Raw genomic sequence first — 26,428 nt, forward strand, 5'->3', positions numbered from 1 at the left:
TAGCAAACTGCGTATTTGATACTTCTATCTACCTCTCATAAACTATAAACAATAGCAACTATTTAGTTCAAGATTAAGAATTTTTGAGAAGTTTTACTTTCCATGCTCATCCTTATTTTCATTTATGACTGGTGATACTTATGTGTGGATTGCTTAGATAGCATACAAACAAACAAGTTTTTAGGCATTTATGTTAAACCTTGTCAAACATTTAAACATACTTTTTAAAGTATAAATGAATTTGTTATAGCATAAACTTTTGACTCTCAAATATAACTATTGTCAAAAAGGTATAGCTAGAGGATGCAGTATACCCAAAGTAGGATATTAATCTTAATTCCGACCTTTATTTCAGTTATCACAATTATATGATGGAAATAAATGAATGCATTGGATGGGAAGCTATGACGGCTTCGGCGATGAATATTCTGATACACATTATGTCTCATGAAGCGATAAGAAAAAGACAAACGAAGATAAAAGCATAGCAACTGTAATATCTCTAGAATCTACAGCTGTACCATATTAAAAATTTAGCTGTTTAATAAAAGAAATTTTAAGGGCAGTTTCTTCCTAATTCTGTGCATACGAGGAGGCAGGAAGACGACACTTTCTCTAAAAGTATCTACATGATATATGCACATGTATCCAAAAGTAGAGAGGCAAACCATTTATAAAATTATACTCTTTAGATATTCAAAACAAATAGTGTGTTTTTCTCAAAGTACTTTGAATTTGAAATTGAGCAAGTATAATTTATTTTAACGAACGCTTGATCTGCTACTGCTAAATTCCTTTACATATCAACCAATTTTCCTCAATTGCATTAGATATGAAAAAACATCCTTTGGAAACCTCGTCACGTTTGTAGAACTTTCGTTTTTGTGATATCATTTTATGTAAAGACTTTAAGAGGTCAAACAAACCAGCATGTTGCTTTACAAATACAATAAAGAATAGAAAATAAAGATAAGAACTTTAAAAACTCTTATACATATATTTCTTGTGAAGTCATACTTTTCATGAATTTCCTGATTTTCATTTATTACTGGCGACAGTTATATGTGGAATGCTTGACTATAGCATTAAAACAAGCAAGTTCTTAATCAATTATTTAAAACATTGTCATATACTTTTTTAAATTTATGAATAAATTTTTCATAGCAGAAACGTTTTTACTCTCAAATATAACTAATGTCACACAGGGATGTATTAAAAGAAAGAAAAAAACAATCAAAATGGGCTAGCAACAATTAGCATTTTATGAACTTCCTTTACGTAAATCGAAAAAGAGAGTTTTTTGTTTTTACGTGACAAAATGATAGTGAGACTTAACATGCAATTGTGATGCCGTGCAAGCGTCACAAAGCCGTATTTCCGCACTGGTGCTCTAATTTGAATTCATCTGACTTCCACGTGGAATTGAAATCAACAGAACATGAGCATAAGAGCAATGTTCACAAAAAAGCATTGTCACAATGACTAAAGTGGGAGCGGAAGTAGCATCACAAGTTTATACCAACATCTTTTAAAATGAAATCTTGTGTGATTACTTCAACCATATTGTTGTTAATAAACATCGTACTTTGTGCGATATCTCAGACTTGCGATAACATAAAATACACGACTATTAATGATGCCAGACGCAGTACCAAGTACAGGTCTGAAAATGAAATATGTGATCAGGATTTTATCGAGGATGATAAATGGTATCGTTTCGACAGTATAACTGGAACAACAATGCCAACTAAAGATCCGGGACTCCGCTCTTGTGGCACATATGGAGCGCTCTGGTTCAGGGGAATACACCCGACAACTGATAACGTGATTGTCGACGCTACTGCTTGTGCACGCTGGCCGTTTACTCTGCCTACTGAATGTGGTATATCATACAAAATAAAAGTAATAAAATGTGGACCATTTTATTTGTATCGATTGAAAAAGCCTCGTCGATGTAATGTGGCGTATTGTGCAGGTATATTAATTAACGACTGGTAATTCATGTTTAGTTATGTTAATCAAGACTAATACGCATCCGTATTTTATTTTAAATTGAACGACACTAGTAATTATTAACGAAAGAAGACAAGATTTTATTCGTGAAACTTTCTTGTTCGTGAAATTTGTGCTTGAATTTTTAATTGTTGCTTGTTTTTTCGTGATAAATAAAACATTGGCTCTCAGCGTTATTTGTTTATACTGAGAGTAAATTTGATGTTTAATGAATGTTTACAGAGACAATATGGGGCGCGAAGTGTTTCTTTATTATTTACGGAATTTTTAAGGTTTAATTTCATTATTTATTAAATAACCAAACGTAATAGGTTGGTTATGTGAAATAACCAATTTGCCGAAACATGGTTATTTAACAAATAACCATTTTTTGGACTAGCATAAGTTTGGTTATATCAAATAATCAATTGACAAAATTTGGTTATTTAATAAATAACCATTTTGATTTCGGTACCGATTTGGTTATAATCAAATAACCAAAGAATTTTGTTACAGTTTGCACACTTAAGATGACGTAACGTTTGTGATCTACTTACCCTCTCCCGCTGTAGAAAGTTTGAAGCATGGTTTCCGGTTCAATATTATAGTTCCCTGATTTAAGCATGGCGGATAATACAAATGATATTTCGAGAAGGCTGACAGAAGCGATAGGAAGGGTAATCACGCAAAATTTGGGTACAAGAGATGTAAATGAGCGAGTTATTTCGCATTTAGTTTATATCAATCCAACAGTAGTCTGTCTTTGTTGATTTGAAACAAATTTAACAGATGAGCATTGAGCACGAGACAAATGATCCACTGGTCATTCAAACCTGTGGCTTGCTACATAAAATCAAAGATATTTCGTCGATTCAGATTTTAAGTATTTTTCTAAATCAGCAGGCATCAACGGCTGATGACATCCCAAGCCAAAACAGTTCTAATTCTAGTTCTATTACAGTCCAGCCTGTCCAGGTACGTTGCCTTTTTACAGCTGACCCCTGGGTTACAAACTTACTATGTGCCTGGTCACTAGAGATGCTTTCCAGAGACACTCTTTTGTTAACATTTTTTTATTTCTCAAAGTTTTATTTCACATGATTAAAAGGAACAAAAACATAATTGTGATATACACAATGTGTTCTCTGTAGCAAAGAATTCCAGTTCAAGCTACCTATTTATAATTTGTTTTGGCATCAAGGTTAGGGTTGATGCTATGATTGTCAATGTTTCATTTGATTGTTTAGCTTGTAATGACTGAAAATATACAAGATTTACATGAAAGGTATCATTGTATTCCTCTAAATCATGTTTACTTTGAGATATACTTTCTTCTTTATGCACATAAATTTGTGCATTTTCAATGTTGGATATCTCCACATAGGAATGTTGAAGGCTTGATCTGTTGGTGGTAAACAAACAACATCCTTAGTGTAAACTTTTCCTCTTTTAGGAAGGCATGCAGAAGATAGTTTTCTTTTCTTTCAGCCAGTTACTCCACCAAAAAGTGAAGGGTTGTCTAAGAAGTAATTTAAACTTTTAATAGATTGCTTAATCATGTTTGACTTCTAATCCCAAACCATAATGTACAAAGTAAATAAGAAATTGCTTATGCCTACTGGCATTGACAACAATTCAACTCTGGGAACTCATATTTTGGCACTGCAAATTTCTCATTTGGTGACAACATAATATAAACTCCTGATAGCATAGATATGATAAATGTAATGTGGTTATTAACATTGTCAATGTTCATCAATGAATATCTGATTCACATTGATAATTTATCATAAAAAATCTTACCACACTGAGGTGACAACTTGAATTTGATGTCTCCAAATATGTTTGAGCTGGAATTCTTTGCTACAGAGAACACATTGTGTATATCACAATTATGTTTTGCTCCTTTTAATCATGTGAAATAAAACTTTGAGAAATAAAAAAATGTTAACAAACGAGTGTCTCTGGAAAGCATCTCTAGTGACCAGGCACATAGTAAGTTAGTAACCCACGGGTCAGCTGTAAAAAGTCAACGTACCTGGACAGGTTGGACTGTAATAGAACTAGAATTAAAACTGTTTTGGCTTGAAATATTATTTGTATTATCCGCCATGCTTAAATCAGGGAACTATAATATTGAACCGGAAACCATGCTTCAAACTTTCTACAGGGGGAGAGGGTAAGTTGATCACAAACGTTACGTCATCTTAAGTGTGCAAACTGTAACAAAATTCTTTGGTTACTTGATTATAACCAAATCGGTACCGAAATCAAAATGGTTATTTATTAAATAACCAAATTTTGTCAATTGATCATTTGATATAACCAATTTGATTACCGAGCTAAATATGGTTATTTATTAAATAACCAAGTAGCGTACAATTGGTTATTTGATATAACCAAATCGGTACCCAAATCAAAATGGTTATTTATTAAATAACTAAATTTTGTCAATTGATTATTTGATGTAACCAAACTTATGCTAGTCCAAAAAATGGTTATTTGTTAAATAACCATGTTTTGGCAAATTGGTTATTTGACATAACCAACCTAGTACGTTTGGTTATTTAATAAATAATGAAATTAAACATTATAAATTTCGTAAATAATAAAGAAACACTTCGCGCCACATAAGAAAATACAACTCGATTGTGGCATGCTGTCAAACTAGCGTCCAGCTTTCTGAAATGTCTATTGTTCACATGTAAGACGGTGCAATTTTGAACAACTATTATTATTTTCTTAGCAACTTGTCCAATGTTTTTTGCAAACCTTGCATGTTCTGTTTCTCTTTCAATTAAAATGCTTATGGCGTTCCGTTGCGGACAAAAATATGATTATTGAAATGCCAAAACTATATCTTGAAAACATATGAGTTGTGTGTCGAAAACAAGATAATTTGCATGTTGAATTTCTTGCAATATTAACTCCTAATGAAAATTTACAAATTGATGGTTGAATGCATTTTAATTGATCATTGAACATTTCACAAAATTCGACTGTTTAAAATTTAAAAATTGTATATCGAAGAGAAACGGACGTGTTAAAGAAACTTAACCGGAAACGAAACGACACAAAAAAGAGACCACTGACAGAGACGCGTAGTAAAGGTGGATTTCCTCTACCCAGTATGGCGGAAAAAAGGTAAATGGTAAGGGTAAGTGTCACAGAAAAAGTCAATAAATCGATATTCTCTCTTAATGTGGAGCCAGACGTTTGGTTTCCGTGACCGATTGGCAAAACTCAAGTTGAAAACTCCAATGATCCTTCTCTTGTTTAGAAGAAGATTACAAAGCATAACATTATAAAAATACAAAAAGTGCATGTGGGTTAAGAAAATTTTTGAAGAGAGAAAAGAAAAAGGCGAGTTTCATCTTCTTGTTCGTGACAACATAAAATGAGGATCTTTTGCAGCGTGTTGCCCCACTAATTGTAACATCAAATGAATGAAGAAAGCCAATATCTCCTAGTGAGCCACATTTTGTAACTTCGAGATACTTGGTAACTGGGAATTCGCATTTTTCACGACCTAACAGCTTTCGTATATATCCAAAATGGTTAACCGTAATATCAGAGAGAGATCTGTTGCTCTTTGGGATGCATTGTGAGCTGATTATTCAAAGTACATTCTGTAGATAAATCAGGCTGGAATAAAATAGCGAATAGTTTCAGCAAGAAGTGCAATTTTCCTCATTGTTTTGGGGCCATTGACGGAAAATGTATCGTTATGCAAGCACTCTCTAGGCCAGGATCTAGCTTCTTTTTAAGAAAACTCACATTATTGTGCTCACATGGCTGTTTGCCATATGCTTGATCTGTATTTACGTTGGTAGACATTAGAGATTCTGGACAAAACATTGATGGAGGGATGTTTTAAAGCAGCAATTTATGATACAAGCCTTAGAATAAAAACTCTTTTATGTTTACAACAACCAGACAAGATACCAGGCTATGGCAATGTTTGACCATGGGAGACGAGGCATTCAAATTTTCTGAACAGATGATGAAGCCACATCCAGTGGAGGTACTAACATTGAAAGAGTGAATTCATAATCACTTTTCTCATGAACATGAAGGCTCATTGATGGGAATACATTTGGCATTGCTGCTTTTCGGTTTCGAATATTGTGGCATCCAATTATCATTGATTTAGTTGGAAATTCAACTACTAAAGCAGTAGTTTCACTTTATGACTATTTTATTCATGGTAAAGAATTCGGGACCCATAATTACTGTTCTCCTGGTTTTGCAGACTTTGAGACGAGATATACATTCAAAAGACGTGGACTATATTCATGCATTGGTTTATATAACTTGATTGGTTTCGAATAACTAGTGCAAAAAAGTAATAGAAATTAGAGATGACTTCAGGAATTACTTTAGATTAGATCAATTTAAAGACAAGTACCATGGCAATACACACATGTAACAACAACCCAGGATCAAAGAGACAAAAATTAAGTTTATTTTGCAGAATTCAAAATGCTAGTAATGTACGATGGAGTGTGTAACATATAATTTCCTGCCATTAATAACCATGTAATGTATCTTTTAAAATTATGAAGACAGAAATCTGTGGAAAACAAGTTTGTTAGTTTTAAAGAATTGCAATAATTAATAAAAATAAAAGTATAGCATAAGAAAATATTTCGGTCACTGTCAAAACCCATCAATACTTGCATAATTTTTACTTATGCTTTTTTATTTTTCTTTGAAGAAAGTTTTCTTCTAAACATTTCAGTTGAAAAAGGGATTATTGAAAGCTCCATTCAGATAAAAATGAATGGATGGCAGAGCTCACTCTTGCAGTCTAATTTATATCACATACTTTGTTTAATGCACATGCTACATTCAAAATTATCCAAACTGCTGAAAATAAGTGATACCTTCATAAACATGGTATCATAATCAAGTGTGTCTCTTAGTCATTGTAAACAAGAATTTCGTCCCTTTCGTCCATGTGCTTTTTATTATCCTAATTTAAGGCCATAAATTACTTTGTAATAGTTATAAGCTGAAACGACATAACAAAAATTTACTAGCATCGATTTTGCACAAGCACAATTTTGTGCTTGTAACAAATTTTCCGTGTTTCACATCTTTGTCATACATTGTGAATAAAACATTTTTGTGATTTACATGTATTTATTTTTTATTGCTAAAATTGAAGGTGACAACAAGTGACATGTTTTGCATTTAGGTACTAAAGATCTTCCTGCAAATTGTAGAATAACAACAAATGGGACAATTTGTTCAGGTACGATATGTATTCATGTCCATTGAAGCACTGTGTTGCAAAATCTAGCTGTCGCAAAGCAACATTGATCATTGATATTTTTTGTAACATTCACTAGATTGCATGTATAGTTCAAAAAATTATTTCAGCATGTCTAGCAGAGAATCATAATGTACTTTTTGATGAAATTTAAATTTTTTGGACATTTTTTTAAATATCCACAAATATTTTTGCCTATTCATTCTTTTATAGCCTACCATGACTTAACATTCTGTCCCATGAACCTTACATATGCTGAGTGTATTAATTTTACTCATAATTCATCATTTCTTTAAGATGTTAACGAATGTCTTTCAAATCCCTGCAGCCAAAGTGCTACATGCATTGATAACGAAGGGTCATACGAGTGTCGCTGTAACAATGGATATTCTGGAAATGGGTTCTCCTGTATAAGTGAGTACTTTTTAAGTATTGATGCTCAGATTAATTCATTTTCCTTAGTCGAGTGTCACTCTTTTTTAAGACATCAATGAATGCTTGTCCAGCCCTTGTAACATCAGCGCCATCTGCATTGACACTAAAGGAGCTTTTGAATGTAGATGTCGTCAAGGTTTCTCTGGCAATGGATTTTCTTGTACAAGTAAGGCTCTATAACGTTTGATTGTGCATTATTCATTAAAAATATTATTGCTTAAGTTATCAATAAATACTTAAATAACCCTTGTGATATCAATGGTAATTGTACTGATACTGAAGGATCGTATGAGTGTCGATATAGTGAAGGTTATTCTGGAAATGGATTCACTTGTACAAGAAAGAATTTATACATTTTAGCGTAGAAATTCATTAATCAAAAAATAGTTGTCACCTGCATATAAATGAAAATAGTCTGGTTTTTCATTTAAAGAGTAATCGCATCTTTTTTGAAATTTACTCGTCAGTTTTCATTTATTTAAGATATCAACGAATGTCTTTCGAATCCTTGCAACAAAAGTGCTAACTGCACTGACAATAAAGGATCATATGAATGTCGCTGTAAAGAAGGATATTCTGGAAATGGATTCTTTTGTACAAGTAGGAAATTTGTAAAATTATTTAAAACTGCCTTAGTGTTTTTTTTACGAAGTTTCCTCGTATATTTAGATATAGACGAGTGTTTGTCTGATCCTTGTAACATTAGTGCTAACTGTACTGACACTGAAGGATCTTTTAAATGTCAATGTAATGAAGGTTTTTCAGGCAATGGATTCTCTTGTACAAGTAAGGATTTATAGTGTTTAACGACGAAGTGGATTTGTATTACCTTTCTAGATCTAAAACTTATTGTTTAAGATATGAATGAGTGCTTGCATAACCCCTGTGACGTCAATGCTAATTGTACTGATACTGAAGGATCGTTTAAATGTCAATGTAGTGAAGGTTATTCTGGAAATGGATTCTTTTGTACAAGTAAGGATTTATAAATTTTGACGTAGAAATAATTTATCAAAACGTAACTTTAACTTTCATATAAATGAAAAACAGTCAGGACTTTCACATAAAGAGCAATTGAATTTTTTTTAAAATTTTACTCGTCATTTTTCATTTTTTTAAGATATCAACGAATGTCTTTCGAATCCTTGCAACAAAAGTGCTAACTGCACTGACAATAAAGGATCATATGAATGTCGCTGTAAAGAAGGATATTCTGGAAATGGATTCTTTTGTACAAGTAGGAAATTTATGAAATCGTATATTATTGCCTTAGTGTTTTTTATACGAAATTTCCTCGTATATTTAGATGTAGACGAGTGTTTGTCTGATCCTTGTAACATTAGTGCTAACTGTACTGACACTGAAGGATCTTTTAAATGTCAATGTAATGAAGGTTTTTCAGGCAATGGATTCTCTTGTACAAGTAAGGATTTATAGTGTTTAACGACGAAGTGGATTTGTATTACCTTTCTAGATCTAATACTCATTTTTTAAGATATGAATGAGTGCTTGCATAACCCCTGTGACGTCAATGCTAATTGTACTGATACTGAAGGATCGTTTGATTGTCAATGTAGTGAAGGTTATTCTGGAAATGGATTCTTTTGTACAAGTAAGGATTTATAAATTTTGACGTAGAAATAATTTATCAAAACGTAACTTTAACTTTCATATAAATGAAAAACAGTCAGGACTTTCACATAAAGAGCAATTGAATCTTTTTTAAAATTTTACTCGTCATTTTTCATTTTTTTAAGATATCAACGAATGTCTTTCGAATCCTTGCAACAAAAGTGCTAACTGCACTGACAATAAAGGATCATATGAATGTCGCTGTAAAGAAGGATATTCTGGAAATGGATTCTTTTGTACAAGTAGGAAATTTATGAAATCGTGTATTATTGCCTTAGTGTTTTTTATAAGAAATTTCCTCGTATATTTAGATGTAGACGAGTGTTTGTCTGATCCTTGTAACATTAGTGCTAACTGTACTGACACTGAAGGATCTTTTAAATGTCAATGTAATGAAGGTTTTTCAGGCAATGGATTCTCTTGTACAAGTAAGGATTTATAGTGTTTAACGACGAAGTGGATTTGTATTACCTTTCTAGATCTAAAACTTATTGTTTAAGATATGAATGAGTGCTTGCATAACCCCTGTGACGTCAAAGCTAATTGTACTGATACTGAAGGATCGTTTAAATGTCAATGTAGTGAAGGTTATTCTGGAAATGGATTCTTTTGTACAAGTAAGGATTTATAAATTTTGACGTAGAAATAATTTATAAAAACGTAACTTTAACTTTCATATAAATGAAAAACAGTCAGGACTTTCACATAAAGAGCAATTGAATCTTTTTTAAAATTTTACTCGTCATTTTTCATTTTTTTAAGATATCAACGGATGTCTTTCGAATCCTTGCAACAAAAGTGCTAACTGCACTGACAATAAAGGATCATATGAATGTCGCTGTAAAGAAGGATATTCTGGAAATGGATTCTTTTGTACAAGTAGGAAATTTATGAAATCGTGTATTATTGCCTTAGTGTTTTTTATAAGAAATTTCCTCGTATATTTAGATGTAGACGAGTGTTTGTCTGATCCTTGTAACATTAGTGCTAACTGTACTGACACTGAAGGATCTTTTAAATGTCAATGTAATGAAGGTTTTTCAGGCAATGGATTCTCTTGTACAAGTAAGGATTTATAGTGTTTAACGACGAAGTGGATTTGTATTACCTTTCTAGATCTAAAACTCATTTTTTAAGATATGAATGAGTGCTTGCATAACCCCTGTGACGTCAATGCTAATTGTACTGATACTGAAGGATCGTTTGATTGTCAATGTAGTGAAGGTTATTCTGGAAATGGATTCTTTTGTACAAGTAAGGATTTATAAATTTTGACGTAGAAATAATTTATCAAAACGTAACTTTAACTTTCATATAAATGAAAAACAGTCAGGACTTTCACATAAAGAGCAATTGAATCTTTTTTAAAATTTTACTCGTCATTTCTCATTTTTTTAAGATATCAACGAATGTCTTTCGAATCCCTGCAACAAAAGTGCTAACTGCACTGACAATAAAGGATCATATGAATGTCGCTGTAAAGAAGGATATTCTGGAAATGGATTCTTTTGTACAAGTAGGAAATTTGTGAAATTATGTAAAATTGCCTTAGTGTTTTTTATACGAAGTTTCCTCGTATATTTAGATGTAGACGAGTGTTTGTCTGATCCTTGTAACATTAGTGCTAACTGTACTGACACTGAAGGATCTTTTAAATGTCAATGTAATGAAGGTTTTTCAGGCAATGGATTCTCTTGTACAAGTAAGGATTTATAGTGTTTAACGACGAAGAGGACTTGTATTACCTTTCTAGATCTAAAACGTATTTTTTAAGATATGAATGAGTGCTTGCATAACCCTTGTGACGTCAAAGCTAATTGTACTGATACTGAAGGATCGTTTCAATGTCAATGTAGTGAAGGTTATTCTGGAAATGGATTCTTTTGTACAAGTAAGGATTTATAAATTTTGACGTAGAAATAATTTATCAAAACGTAACTTTAATTTTCATATAAATGATAAACAGTCAGGACTTTCACATAAAGAGCAATTGAATCTTTTTTAAAATTTTACTCGTCATTTTTCATTTTTTTAAGATATCAACGGATGTCTTTCGAATCCTTGCAACAAAAGTGCTAACTGCACTGACAATAAAGGATCATATGAATGTCGCTGTAAAGAAGGATATTCTGGAAATGGATTCTTTTGTACAGGTAGGAAATTTGTGAAATTATGTAAAATTGCCTTAGTGTTTTTTATACGAAGTTTCCTCGTATATTTAGATGTAGACGAGTGTTTGTCTGATCCTTGTAACATTAGTGCTAACTGTACTGACACTGAAGGATCTTTTAAATGTCAATGTAATGAAGGTTTTTCAGGCAATGGTTTCTCTTGTACAAGTAAGGATTTATAGTGTTTAACGACGAAGTGGATTTGTATTACCTTTCTCGATCTAAAACTTATTGTTTAAGATATGAATGAATGCTTGCATAACCCCTGTGACGTCAATGCTAATTGTACTGATACTGAAGGATCGTTTAAATGTCAATGTAGTGAAGGTTATTCTGGAAATGGATTCTTTTGTACAAGTAAGGATTTATAAATTTTGACGTAGAAATAATTTATCAAAACGTAACTCTAATTTTCATATAAATGATAAACAGTCAGGACTTTCACATAAAGAGCAATTGAATCTTTTTTAAAATTTTACTCGTCATTTTTCATTTTTTTAAGATATCAACGGATGTCTTACGAATCCTTGCAACAAAAGTGCTAACTGCACTGACAATAAAGGATCATATGAATGTCGCTGTAATGAAGGATATTCTGGAAATGGATTCTTTTGTACAAGTAGGAAATATATGAAATCATGTATGATTGCCTTAGTGTTTTTTTATACGAAATTTCCTCGTATATTTAGATGTAGACGAGTGTTTGTCTGATCCTTGTAACATTAGTGCTAACTGTACTGACACTGAAGGATCTTTTAAATGTCAATGTAATGAAGGTTTTTCAGGCAATGGATTCTCTTGTACAAGTAAGGATTTATAGTGTTTAGCGACGAAGTGGACTTGTATTACCTTTCTCGATCTAAAACTTATTGTTTAAGATATGAATGAATGCTTGCATAACCCCTGTGACGTCAATGCTAATTGTACTGATACTGAAGGATCGTTTAAATGTCAATGTAGTGAAGGTTATTCTGGAAATGGATTCTTTTGTACAAGTAAGGATTTATAAATTTTGACGTAGAAATAATTTATCAAAACGTAACTCTAATTTTCATATAAATGATAAACAGTCAGGACTTTCACATAAAGAGCAATTGAATCTTTTTTAAAATTTTACTCGTCATTTTTCATTTTTTTAAGATATCAACGGATGTCTTACGAATCCTTGCAACAAAAGTGCTAACTGCACTGACAATAAAGGATCATATGAATGTCGCTGTAATGAAGGATATTCTGGAAATGGATTCTTTTGTACAAGTAGGAAATATATGAAATCATGTATGATTGCCTTAGTGTTTTTTTATACGAAATTTCCTCGTATATTTAGATGTAGACGAGTGTTTGTCTGATCCTTGTAACATTAGTGCTAACTGTACTGACACTGAAGGATCTTTTAAATGTCAATGTAATGAAGGTTTTTCAGGCAATGGATTCTTTTGTACAAGTAAGGATTTATAGTGTTTAACGACGAAGTGGATTTGTATTACCTTTCTCGATCTAAAACTTATTGTTTAAGATATGAATGAATGCTTGCATAACCCCTGTGACGTCAATGCTAATTGTACTGATACTGAAGGATCGTTTCAATGTCAATGTAGTGAAGGTTATTCTGGAAATGGATTCTTTTGTACAAGTAAGGATTTATAAATTTTGACGTAGAAATAATTTATCAAAACGTAACTTAAACTTTCATATAAATGAAAAACAGTCAGGACTTTCACATAAAGAGCAATTGAATCTTTTTTTAAATTTTACTCGTCATTTTTTATTTTTTTAAGATATCAACGGATGTCTTACCAATCCTTGCAACAAAAGTGCTAACTGCACTGACAATAAAGGATCATATGAATGTCGCTGTAAAGAAGGATATTCTGGAAATGGATTCTTTTGTACAAGTAGGAAATTTGTGAAATTATGTAAAATTGCCTTAGTGTTTTTTATACGAAGTTTCCTTGTATATTTAGATGTAGACGAGTGTTTGTCTGATCCTTGTAACATTAGTGCTAACTGTACTGACACTGAAGGATCTTTTAAATGTCAATGTAATGAAGGTTATACTGGCAATGGACATTTTTGTACAAGTAAGAAATCCTTGATATTTTTTAATTTCATGCATCTGTACAAAGTTTTTCATCACTTTTTTTTCATTTAGATATTAACGAATGCCTTTCTGATCCTTGTAAAATCTATGGAAAATGTACTGATAGTGAGGGATCGTATGAATGTCACTGTAGAGAAAGATGCTCCGATGATGACAGTTTTTCCGTTATAATGGGCATAAAATATACTGGATTTGCTGGAGGTTTACTACAAATTACGTGCCGTTTTAATGGTCCATCTACACCAAGTTTTGTATGGAAAAATGGTAGCCAATTGCTCTCTTTTTCGGAAAGAATAAAAATTGAAACCAATGGCAAAATCTCAAATCTTTTTGTTCGCAAAACGCTAAAAACTGATTCCGGTTTTTACCATTGCATCGCAAGGTAAGTTATTTTTCTATTGCTTTTTTAGTTATTTGAGACTAGATTTCGTTTATCGTTTTACGACGCTTGATGACGCGTATATTGAAGTGAAGCATGTAATTCAAACTAGGTTTATATTAAAGCAATTATTCACATATCTAATTCATACAATGAGTAGTAGACAAATTTCAAAACCTTTTCATGTTTTAAAAAACTTTGCTAGGAAAGCTGAATACATCATTTATAGCAATGTCTCTATTAAAGTAAAAGTCGCTCCAGTTGTGTCTGTTTTTCCACACTCAATATCTACTAAAGAAGGTATGTATTAGGTTACTTGAGTTGAACTTCTCGGGCCGGTTGCACGAGGCTTGGATAGCGTTATCTATTGGATAGTTAAAATTGTCAAACTTGAAAAAAGTGCTTATAATTTCATTACGACAAAGAATTCTTGTAATCTTAGAAGCAATATTTCATTTCAGTGATTGCTCAGTTCAAATCTTATATTTTTACTTTTTAAAAGGTTTTATAAAAGTTTAAAAAAACTTGTTCTCCAATGGATAACGCTATTCCTGCAACCGGCCCCTGATGTTTTGACACATCGCTGTAAAAATGCAATAAACCCATCGAACATTACTTTGCTGATTTCTATGATCTTTTCATGGATACTTGAGGAAAGCATATTTAATCCATAAACCATAGAAATCTATGGATGGTATTTTGCGGTTAGTTTTTATAGGGTAGGCTTACCAACCGTGTTGAGATGCTACTATATTGAATTTTTTACACAGAATTCTCTTGTGGGCATGTTCATATGTTTTATCAAACTATCGTTTGCTAATAATATGTAAGCTATGTTCAATTATTTTTAAGTTATTTTATTTTTAATTTTTCTTTTAGTAATTGCATTATTCTTTTAATAAAATATGATTTATACATAAAAAAATCTCCAATTCTGTTCATGTATATTTTTGTCATTTAATGAAATCGTCTCCAATTTTTTGTTTTTCTATAGATGACGTAGTGTTACTCACTTGTCATGTGCTTGAAGGCGATGAGAAAAATATAGAAATTTTATGGTTCAACAAGTCATTTCCAAAAGCTCACATGGATCGAGGAAGGCAACTTAATCTTACAAACCTCGTCAAGCTAACAGATCGTAAAAGTTTTTCAGAAGAGTATTGGTGCACTGCTAAAAACTCAGATGGTAAAAATCGAAGTCAGAACGTAAAAGTTGTCTTAGTGTCAAAAGGTACGCCCTTTTTTCTCTGTTTTACTGCAAATCAACCATTCTAAAAATGAAGAATATATACTACCTAGTATAACTGTAATTTTGCCCATGTATATTGCAGGTAGATATGCTAAAAGAAAGTGTCATTCTTTATGTCTTTGTTTAATTTTATTCCTGCATGCATAGTGCAATAGTAAAAGGCTCCTGTCGACTAGGTAAAACGTGTGAGCTTTAAAATATGAGAAGACCTATTTAAGACCTATATAAGGAGCCGTACAGTCTGTTTTTATTATGCATATTGTTCTCATTTACGGGTTCTTCCTAAAGCCTTGCTTCGTCAAAATAAAGTGTTTTACTAAACGGTGAATTTTACGTTAGATTTTAAAAGTTTGAGGATTTTCTTTCGCAAGGATACAAAAGATTATCAAAACTATGACAAACTACGACTTTATACGTTGTCTTTCCTTTATTGTTTCTTGATAAATCTTTTTGTACTTCTGGCAGTTTTCTGCAAAAGCTTGCATTTTACATTGAAAACATAGGTTTCACTGACTTCTGCTCAAATGAATCATCTGGTAGTTATGTTTGGAAGAAAACTCCAGTTGGATCAACTGTCGTTATTGACTGCGGCCAAAATCAGATAGGTTAGTTATTATTCTATGTTGATTGTTCTGCAAGATGGCCAGTAGCAGATCTAGAGTAAGTCAAATAACATCGAAAATGGTCTTTGTAAGCAGTCCTATTGCAAGTAATCCTATAGGGACACTTTTGAAATCAAATAATCTTCGTAACAAATTTTGACTTATAAAATTATTACTAATGTATTTTGGCATTTAAACGTTGCACTGTAGTATATATGTTCTGACTTTTGCCCAGATCTGCCAATCTTATAGAAAATAGTACAGTAAATATTAAATATATCGTACTTTTATTGGTATTGTTTTTGATTTTGATATCTTTAAGTCAAGTGTTTTCTTACTCAAAATAGGCCCAAAAGTCTTGGGTTGACAGAACACTTTGCTCACTCTCATATATATATATATATATATATAGGATATATATATATATATTCAAAACGTAAAATATATATATATATATATATAGAATATATATATATATACAAAAACGTAAGAAGAACATTTTAAATAAACGTTCCGATATGTTTAGTGCATGCCGTCATGTAACTTAACACCTTTTAGTCGATGTATATAGTCAGCAAATAAAATATTATCTGTCAGTTGCCTGAAGATCGCCCTACGGCGTGAAACTCCAGTAGCGACAGCAAACAATTGTCCATTTTATTTTATTTTAGTTCATTTTATCTTACGCTCTTCTAATATATAGAATATTGAGCGCTCTTTTATCCAGGAATATTATCCATAATAATATATATATATATATATATATATATATATATATATATATATATATAAGTTTGAAAATTTGTAATCCAGGCATTGAAAATCCGGAGAAACGTTTATCTTTTATATATATATATATATATATATATATATATATATACATACATATATAAGTTTGAAAATTTCTAATCCAGGCATTTAATACATTAAAGATAAAAGTTTCTCCGGATTTAAAGTGAGTTTTATTGAGCTTTCGACTCGTTGCTTCGAAAAATATTCATTCTGATGAAGGCTCGAAGCAACGAGTCGAAAGCTCAATAAAAAATCATTCAAAATCCGGAGAAACTTTTATCTTTTATATATTCAATGCCTGGATTACAAATTTTCAAACTTATAAAATCGACATATGGGATAGATATTCTCAGAAGAACAAGAAAATGGGAACTATTCGCACGTAAAGAGTCATCAACATTGGAGCAGCTTCACTTCCTACACAAATGCAAACAACAACGAATCCTACCGAACAGCATCAACTATCGACCACCATTAAAAACAACTCACGCTCAACAAATTGCACAATCAAATGGCCGCCGTATGTTAAACGTCCTCATATCAGATGCCCACAACCGCTTACGAATCTACCGTCATAAACTACAAGAACATCGAGAAACGGTAACAACATACACGACACAATCAGACGCCAAATCCATTAATGAAGCCATCAAAAAAGCAACATCCGCATATAGAACAAAACGACACCACGAACTTCATCGAAAATTACAAGAATCCAAATCTTACAAACAACTCCATCCCAACACAAACGAATTTGTCACAAACATCTCGAACAAACTACTAACCGAGCAGCAAACTAAAATTTTAAACAAAGGATTAAAATACAACTTTAAAGACGCGAACAAACTTGACTACGTAGCCGACCTGGAATCCGCTTTAAAGTACACCAACTTAACAGACCAAACGAAAGAAGACATTCGTCACAAAATCACAAATAACCTCTGCCACAAACCACCTGTCACCCTAAACTACGAAGAACTACGAGCAATTAAAAACCTACAAAACGACGACCAAATAATCATATTACGAGCTGACAAAGGACGCAAAACAGTTATCATGGACAGATCAGAATACATCGACAAAGCCAAAACCCTCCTACAAGACACCACCACCTACGAACTTCTCCGCACAGCCCAGCAAAACGACCACCAACCGCATCAACCAGAAACTGAAACAACTAAAAGACAAAAAGAAACTAAACGAAAACGACTACAGAAGAATCCGACCCAATGACGCATCCACCGCCAAATTCTACGGACTACCAAAAATCCACAAAGAAAATAACCCACTTCGACCTATCGTATCGCTTCCAGGATCACCTACGTATGAACTTTCAAAATATCTTTATAACATTCTGTATCCATTAGTCAAAAATTCACCTCACACCATCAGAAATGCCATCACTTTCCTCGCCAGTATTGAAAACATTAAACTACGAGCAGACGAAATCATGATATCCTACGACGTGACATCACTCTTCACATCCATACCACTAGACATTGCCAAACAAATTACAAACGAACTACTCACAAACGACAAAACTTGGCAAGCTACAACACAACTAGACAAAAATGACATCCTAGACTTACTCAACCTTTGCCTCTCCACTGAATTCACCTTCCAAAACACATACTACAAACAAATTTCAGGCACACCAATGGGATCACCACTATCCACCTTCCTCGCAGAAGCTGTCATGCAACACCTCGAAACACAATCAGTCACAAACAACACAAACATCAGACTATGGAAAAGATATGTCGACGACATCTTTGCCATAGTCAAGAAAGACAAAACTGAACAAATTCTACACACCATAAACAATACCACAAAGAACATTACCTTTACTAAAAACGAAGAGCACGACAAACAACTTACCTTCCTCGACATCCTACTAACCAGAACAGATGACGGTACATTAAACACACAAGTATACCGCAAAACCACCCACACAGACAAATACTCGATTTCAACAGCAATCATCCAACACCACACAAAATAAGCTGCATTCGAACACTTTTCAACAGGATAAACACTCATTGTAATACGGAAGAAGCCAAAAAAACAGAACGCAGCTACTTATACTCCACATTTATTAAAAACAACTACCCTAGAAACTTCATAAACAAAACTATATACAAAATACAAAACAAAACACAAACCGACAAAAGCAACAAAAAACCGGACGAAACAGTAAAAATCGTCACATTACCATACATAAACGGAACATCAGAAATGACTGCCAGACTTCTTCGACCATTTAATATTAACGTCGCCCACAAACCTACACAAAAACTCAAATCATGTTTCACCAAACATAAAGACAAAACAACAATTCATGATACAACTGACGCGATCTACATGATACCATGTAAAGACTGTTCAAAGCAATACATAGGACAAACATCTAAGAAAATTGAAACAAGACTCACAGAACACAAAAACGCCATAAAACGACGAGATCCGAACTCACTACCGGCAGAACATACCCACGGAAACAACCACACATTCGACTGGACAGAAACTAAAGTACTTGGACGCGCACAGACTAAACACGCACGCGAATTTAAAGAAGCTTGGTACAGTGAAGACAACGACACAATAAATAGACATATCGACATACCCATCATATACTCACAACTACAGAAAAGGACAAAAAAACTACAAACTACAAACTAAAACTACAAAAACTACAAACTAAAACACTACACTCTAATATTATTAACACCACCAATCATATTAACAATACACCAAAACCCATGGCAACGCATTTCACCCCATCCAATTACATTAATCCACCCTCTCATCCAGTTAGACGCTCTAAACGTCTCCAAGCTAAAAGCACGTGTAAATAAATATCCTCATTCTGATAAAGGCTCGAAGCAACGAGTCGAAAGCTCAATAAAAATCATTTAAAATCCGGAGAAACTTTTATCTTTTATGTATTCAATGCCTGGATTACAAATTTTCAAACTTATATATATATATATATATATATATATATATATATATATATATATATATATATATATATATAACTACGACTTTAAAAGAAAATCACTGCATGTATTGCCATGCTTTATTGAGCCACCAAAGAAGGCATATGAATTTTACGAGAAAAAAGAGCTAAAGCACTGAGATTGCAACTCAAGAACACACACTCAAAATGTATTTTGTCGAGCTACATACGAAAACATGTACACTTTGTATCAATGCTTAAATATGCCAAAGATTTTTTAAGTTGGTGCATGATGAAAAAGCAGAAACATCTATAAACATTAAATTTGCCTTTACTTAAGTGAATCAGCAACTCTTATAAAACGATTTTGCTATATATAGCTTTATGAAAGATGAAACGAAATTATGTATTTTTGTTTGAAGAGCACTGCATGTATTTAAGCAAAAAATTTGGTGTTCTGCTTTAAAAGATTACTGAACTTCTTTTTGGCGATGTAATATATACTGGTAACAGCGTCAAAATTTTTCGGATTTTTTTTTATTTTGATACAAAATTCAAGTTCTTGAAATCGTGAAAAACAATTACCAACGATTTGTTAATTTACAATTTTTTGCTACTGACTAAAAATTTATTTTGCAAATACACCAAGACATGCAAAGTGTTTATATCACATGTTGCTGCATAGTATTTTCCTATGCACATATAGTTTAGAACTTATGCGTATTTTTGGCTTAATATTTACACGGTGAAAAATTTGAAGAAAATCCATATGATTGTTTACACCAGCACAATGAACAAAATAGCAGTTCGTTGCTCTTTATGAAATGTTGATTTGCATAATGTAGTGTAAAATTTGTTCAACACCACAACCATTTGGAATGTGTTGTATTCTTTGCCACTAAAATGAAACTTTCTCGTGCACTTTCCTTTATGCTTAATATTTAGTATATCGTAAAATTTTAATGAAAACTAACAACACTGTAGAAAACATGTTGTACACAAAATTAATATATAGACTTTTTGTTTGTCATGCACCCTGCTTACCTAGCAAACACATATGTTGTTTTATATGAAAAGTTAACGAGCATGAAAGCATTTGCTTTACAAACAGAAGCATGCAGACATATTTACGATTTTATGAAAAAGATATATAATTTTAACCGTTAAAGGAAATATAAAGTTTAAGTTTGCATGTTACGCTGATACGACTTGGAAGAAACGACTATTTGTTTCATAGCTATATAGATGTCAAAAATCCTATTATAGCTATTTAGAAACTATTCAACGCATATTTGTAGTTGTTAATGCTTTCGGACATTGGTAATTTTTTTGATTTTCCTAAAATATTGCTTTTAACTGAAATATTTTCTTGTCTTAGAATAATTGGCAATGTCCTCTCTCTATTTCAGTTTTTCTTTGTTTAATTCGTAGGAATAGCTTCCAGGTCTTGCTCACTCGTCGCCGGAAACCCAAAATGGCGTCCTGTTGATATTTCGAAATGTAGATCAGAAGTAGTCGTAGATCTCGTGGATCAGGTGAATATTTCAATTTCCCTTGCAACTAGCTCAGTAAAATTAAACACAGTGAGTGTTATAGACTCACCATTTAATACCAGGTATCAAGGCTTGATGAAGGTTTCGCAAGTAACGTCAGTGAAATTATAAAAAAAACAGAAACTGTTACAGATGTTGGTAAATTATTGCAAAAGGACGTCGAGGATCTCGTGTCGATTTTAAAAATAACACAAAATAAGACAGCGACTCAAAGTGATCGCGAGAACTTCATTCGATCTTCCAGCAATATTGTTGGCCGTGGACAAAGAAATGTGTGGAAAAACATACCGGTGAGAGAAAAAAAATATTCAATTTTAATGCTTGATGAAAATATAGAACATTTTTCTATTATATCAATATGTAGCTTTGGATCTTTTAAATTGTGCTCATTGGAGCTCATTTGGAAATACCTCTTGACGATAGCAATTTTTTAGCTAAAAAGCAATTTGCGCTATGTTAGCTTTTTTCAATTGTGTTATTTTTCTTTGGATTCACATTGTTTGTGAATTACTACGACTATATTTCTTTGGATTCACCTTCCTTGAATTCACATTGTTTGGGATGTGTTAAAGTTCCTTAATTTTAAAGGATGTTTTCCAAATTTTTTAATAAGACATTCACAATACTAAATTTGCTCTGAATGCGTATGAAAAATCTAGAACTGCTTTTATTCGTGTAATATTAACAATAAGATGGCTAAGCTTATTGTGAGTAATGTTTTTAGTGAAACACCTTAATCATGTTTTTCATTTCTCAATGGTCTTCAGCTCAATGTTATTTGACCTCAATCACCTTAATTTTCGGTAAGTTTTATGCACGAGGAGATTAAATCATAGCGTTTTATTATTTGTTAGGAAAGAAACACTTTAGCAAGACAAATTATCAGCGGCGCCGATCTTAATGCTAAAAAATTTGTCGCCGAAAGTAAAAAAATTGGTAAAGTGGTTTCATTCAAGACTACTAACATTCAGGTAATTGGTATAAAACTCCCTGAAAAACCAAAAAATCGATCCAAAGAAATTAAACTGGTAGACACAGGCGGTCAGGGCGTTCGATTTCACACAAGTCTTGCGAACGGTCTACAACAAGCCACTGTTGTAAAGTACTCGTCAATTAAGGATATTTTATCTTCTGAAGAACTGAAAAAATCTGTAGATAAAACTATAAAGTCAAGTGGAAATTTAACCATCCAGAGTACGATCTTGTCTTTCACCACCACACCAAAACTTTATGTTACCCAAGCTATTCAAATTATCTTGAAAAATAATCAGGTACGAACGTAATCCGCCGATTTCAAGTTTCAAACCTATTCTCTGCTCCTCTTACAGTAGTATTTGTTTTTCTTTATTACAGAGTGGTTTTGATGACCCTAAAAGAGAATGTGTGTTTATTGAGCCGGATGTCAATGGTAGCAAATGGAGTGGTGAAGGATGTATGCTAAATGAAACAGAATCCTCAGAAGACAGCGTCATATGTGATTGTGATCACAATACAGCTTTTGCTATAATGATGGATACAGCTGGTGTTAAGGTATAAGTCTATACCTGTTACGTATTCGTAAACGCCAAGTACTTGCCACTTAATGTTAGTGTAGCTTTAGGCGAAATTAAGAAAACACATCATTTTTTCGGAGGATGAAACACAGATAAAGATCGATGTAAAGAAAAATCATTCATATGTGATAATTTAAATTGTTCTTTAGTAGCAATTACGTAAGCAATGTTTACGAAAAAACCTTTATTGCACAATGGTGTTTTTCTTCTCTCAACAACAATCCAAGCACAACTATAAATAAATCTGCTGTAAAAAGACGTAAAGACGTGCAATGAATTCTGCTTTTCTATTAAAGCATGTTAAACTTTTGATTCCCTTCATTATTTAATTCCCATTGCCGAATCGCAACTTTTAAATGATAGAAGTTAGAAAATGCTAAAAAACAGGGGTGGCGAAATAGCCAGAATTTATCTTTGTGAGAATGGCAAAAGATGAAACTTTACTTTATATATTATCATGTTTATAGCTAACTGAAACTGAACGAGAAATCTTGGAATATATATCAAATATTGGATGCTCTATATCGCTTTTTGGTGTAGTTTTAACATTGCTAACACACGTGTTGTTTTGGAAACATGTAAAATCGCCAAAATCAAAAGTTTTGCTGTGTCTTTGTATTGCTATTGGTTTTACCGACGTTTTTGCTATATTGGAAGGTGTTTCAAGATATAACCCGGTATGTATAAGATGAGGTAAAGAATCAGTAAATGATTTTTTCAATTTCATTTTTGAAGAAAAAAATCGTTAAATTGGATTTTAGCACCTTATTTTGGCAATAAAGCCTTTGTACGTGAGCAGAATTTTGCTTTTTGCAATAACCTTAACATGAAAACCGAAAACCGGCTTAGAATTTAATTCTCATCGAGAATTTAAATTTTGCTGCCTGTAAAGGAAAGGCTTTAACCCGACAAATAATTGAAGATACGTATTCTTTGAAAAATGTAATGTTTTTAGTTGCTGGATTTCATATATATTTAAACCTTTTTAAAGGAATTTTGCTCAGCTGTTGCTGCTCTTTTGCATTTCTTCCTCCTGTCTGTCTTTGGCTGGATGTTGTGTGAGGGGATTCTTCTATACATAATGCTTATACGAATTTTTGATGGCGTTCGTGGAAAACATTGGAAAATCTTCAATCTTATTGGCTGGGGTATGGACTATATTTTGTGTTTAACTTGCTACAAATAACGGTAACCTGCAACAAATAAGCCTGTTCCTTCCTTAGGTGTTCCATTGATTATAGTTTCCATATCACTTGGCGCTACTCGAGGCAAAGGATACGGTTCAGATAATTCTTGTTGGTTGAGTGTTGAGAGTAAACTAATCTTAGCATTTATTGTTCCTGCATCCCTAGTCATTACGGTAAGGGTGCAATGGTTTTATTTAATGTATTTATAACGCTGATATTTTTCCAAAAAGTGAGTACAATTATAGGCCGAGGTAAGTTTTAAAAATTGGAATCATTTATGGAGAATCGACATTTTCTTGCTATATTCATCTCCTGCACACAAAGTATTTTTGCTTTCCTAAGAATTTAAATCGATAATAACCCAACAAAATTATATTCTTTGAAGCGTTTGATTTTCACATAGGCGAATACAGTAGTGCTTTTCATGGTAATCTATAAAGTGTTAAACAGTCACAAAGTAAGACAACAAGAGAATCTACAGAAAGTAAAGACGGGTTTAAAAGCTACCATCGTAGTTCTACCTCTTCTTGGTTTAACGTGGTTGTTCGGTTTGATGACATTCAATCGAGAGACAATAGTCTTCCGCTATCTTTTTGCCATCTTCAATTCCGCTCAAGGAATATTTATATTCCTTTTTCATTGTGTCCTAAATAAACAGGTTAGACTAATATACACAAAGGAACATTTTAAGATAAGCAAGAAGTATTGAGGTGATAGTAACAAATGGTAATTTCTTTCAGATGCGAGATGTTGTTCGACAAAATACTCAAAGCACTTTCTTTTCAAGCCTTGGAATGAAAAAATCATCCCACTCGCAAAATGGTGCGTTTAAAAACGTCTTAGACTAGCAGTTCAAACTTCTATCATAAGTCTGGCCACTAAAGGTGTGTATTTTCTTCCCAGTTTCTTCTAGTTCTGCAAGATCCATGAGTTTGAATGCAAGGCATGAAAAGACAAAAAGTACAGAAAGATCACATTTGGAGGAAAGCTCAGTACATTCCAATGAGATAACCCATCTTTTGCACGGTAGGTGTGATGTATAGAGTGTTTGCATGTGACGTCAAAGTAGCCATGTTGGGGGAGTTCATGAAAGTGCCGATGCTCAACGAAGTATGAAATTAACATAAATTCTTTTCTCTATATGCAATTTCCCCCAAGATGGCCCTGATAAAAACACTTTATACCATATGTTTTTAGTATCTAACTGCTCTAATATAGAACATGCTTTATAAAACTTTGCAAATTAACAAACATGGCAAAACGTTCATTGTTGAACAATCGTTTCAAAACATACTCAAAAACTTATATACTGCAGTTTGGCATTTGGTGATATAAAGTGACAAGGAGGGATCGTTGTGCGAATGGGCGGTGCATTATTGAAGCTTGTTTGTTGTAGACGAGCATGATATTGGTTTAACAGAGCATGTATGAAAATACAATTTTTCTTTTTACAATTTTTTAACAGACAACACCGATGCATTTCAATCGTCTACACAAAGTGGAATTCCTAAAAATAACGATCATGGGATGTTAAAGCTCGATGGGAAAATAGTAACAAATGACGAATCACCAAATTTATTATGTTTGGAAAATATTGATGAGAAAGCTTCTTCAGTAGTGTAACAACATATCAAACATACAGTACTCTGATCAACTAAAGATAAACTTGCCTAATTGCCACTAATTTCACATAATATTGACTAAGTTTAATAAAAAAAATTAAAGCTACTTATGTAGTTTCAATGCATGCAGTTTTAACTACAACGATAATTTTCTTTTAAGCATCAATAAAAATAAGTATAGCTACGTATATTCATATCTAATTGTAATTATATCTTGTTTAAAGAATGAAATTTAAATCTAGAGACATTAGCTGTTGAATTGTTTGTGCAATAAAACCATAAGAAGAATGAATAAAGAATGAAAAGTCGACTACCTTTAGTTGTCAACTTTGAAAAGTTGTCAAAAATCACATACCTAGTCTGCGGAGGTCCTGAGAAATTCAAAAACTAAGCTGAGCATAAAGATTTTTTGTTCATATGCTCTTCAGGCGGTGGACCAATGTGCTCAAAAACACAATTTTCGCTGCACACCTCTTACAAATAATAATTTATTTACGTTTTATTCACGATGACGTCATCAATAGTTATCAAAACCAAAAAATTTGCAAATATAAAATATTCTCAGTACCACTAGATAGACCAGCATGACATGAATAAAACAGTATATTACACCATCTATTTTCAGTTACTTGTTTTTCACTATGATGCTGACTCAGCATTTTAGGTCTCGTTCGATATCACAGGCAGAGATGCCAACTTATAAATTTTTGCTGTAACATTACTGCAACATCATCTCATAGTATCTATCTTATGGTACTGAGAATTTTTTAAATTGGCAAGTTTTATGGTTTTGATAACGATTGACGATGTCGTCGTGAATAAAACGTAAATTCCTGTTCATTGTGCAGACTTATCGCTTGGGGCCACATTCATTACTCTCTTTTGCATAATTCTCTACAACACCATGAAAGAAATTATTAGTTGGG

At 32.6% G+C, this 26,428-nt stretch overlaps 1 protein-coding gene across 22 annotated transcripts; it reads left to right on the forward strand.

Annotated features, from left to right (window-relative positions):
• The first annotated feature begins 1,651 nt into the window (after positions 1 to 1,651).
• On the forward strand, positions 1,652 to 25,838 carry LOC124457788 (neurogenic locus notch homolog protein 1-like). Of its 22 annotated transcripts, XM_047007955.1 has the most exons (45): positions 1,652 to 1,975; positions 7,193 to 7,249; positions 7,565 to 7,681; positions 7,752 to 7,868; positions 8,186 to 8,302; positions 8,372 to 8,488; positions 8,561 to 8,677; positions 8,823 to 8,939; positions 9,009 to 9,125; positions 9,198 to 9,314; positions 9,460 to 9,576; positions 9,646 to 9,762; positions 9,835 to 9,951; positions 10,097 to 10,213; positions 10,283 to 10,399; positions 10,472 to 10,588; positions 10,734 to 10,850; positions 10,920 to 11,036; positions 11,109 to 11,225; positions 11,371 to 11,487; positions 11,557 to 11,673; positions 11,746 to 11,862; positions 12,008 to 12,124; positions 12,195 to 12,311; positions 12,384 to 12,500; positions 12,646 to 12,762; positions 12,833 to 12,949; positions 13,022 to 13,138; positions 13,284 to 13,400; positions 13,470 to 13,586; positions 13,658 to 13,988; positions 14,191 to 14,285; positions 14,980 to 15,216; positions 15,738 to 15,839; positions 21,019 to 21,122; positions 21,203 to 21,430; positions 21,995 to 22,411; positions 22,494 to 22,670; positions 23,161 to 23,370; positions 23,685 to 23,841; positions 23,917 to 24,053; positions 24,284 to 24,538; positions 24,621 to 24,702; positions 24,784 to 24,906; positions 25,346 to 25,838. In XM_047007955.1, exons 1-45 carry the CDS (start codon positions 1,741 to 1,743, stop codon positions 25,501 to 25,503), a joined length of 6,381 nt encoding a protein of 2,126 aa, XP_046863911.1. In that variant the 5' UTR covers positions 1,652 to 1,740; the 3' UTR covers positions 25,504 to 25,838. The 22 variants fall into 22 exon arrangements, with proteins under 22 accessions (XP_046863911.1, XP_046863912.1, XP_046863914.1 ...); XM_047007956.1 differs by lacking the exon at positions 15,738 to 15,839 and having other exon boundaries at positions 8,186 to 8,488; XM_047007958.1 differs by lacking the exon at positions 12,646 to 12,762 and having other exon boundaries at positions 8,186 to 8,488.
• Positions 25,839 to 26,428: the final 590 nt, after the last annotated feature.

Source organism: Xenia sp. Carnegie-2017, unplaced genomic scaffold (genome assembly GCF_021976095.1).
Source record: "Xenia sp. Carnegie-2017 unplaced genomic scaffold, XeniaSp_v1 HiC_scaffold_6, whole genome shotgun sequence".
NCBI lineage: Eukaryota > Metazoa > Cnidaria > Anthozoa > Malacalcyonacea > Xeniidae > Xenia > Xenia sp. Carnegie-2017.

What these genes read in the sequence shown, in the direction of transcription:
- LOC124457788 (XM_047007955.1), top strand. Translation starts at nt 1,741, where the DNA reads ATGCCAACTAAAGATCCGGGACTCCGCTCTTGTGGCACATATGGAGCG. An exon ending in AAATGGGACAATTTGTTCAG is followed by an intron (nt 7,250 to 7,564) that starts GTACGATATGTA and finishes CATTTCTTTAAG; the next exon opens with ATGTTAACGAATGTCTTTCA. An exon ending in CAATGGACATTTTTGTACAA is followed by an intron (nt 13,587 to 13,657) that starts GTAAGAAATCCT and finishes TTTTTCATTTAG; the next exon opens with ATATTAACGAATGCCTTTCT.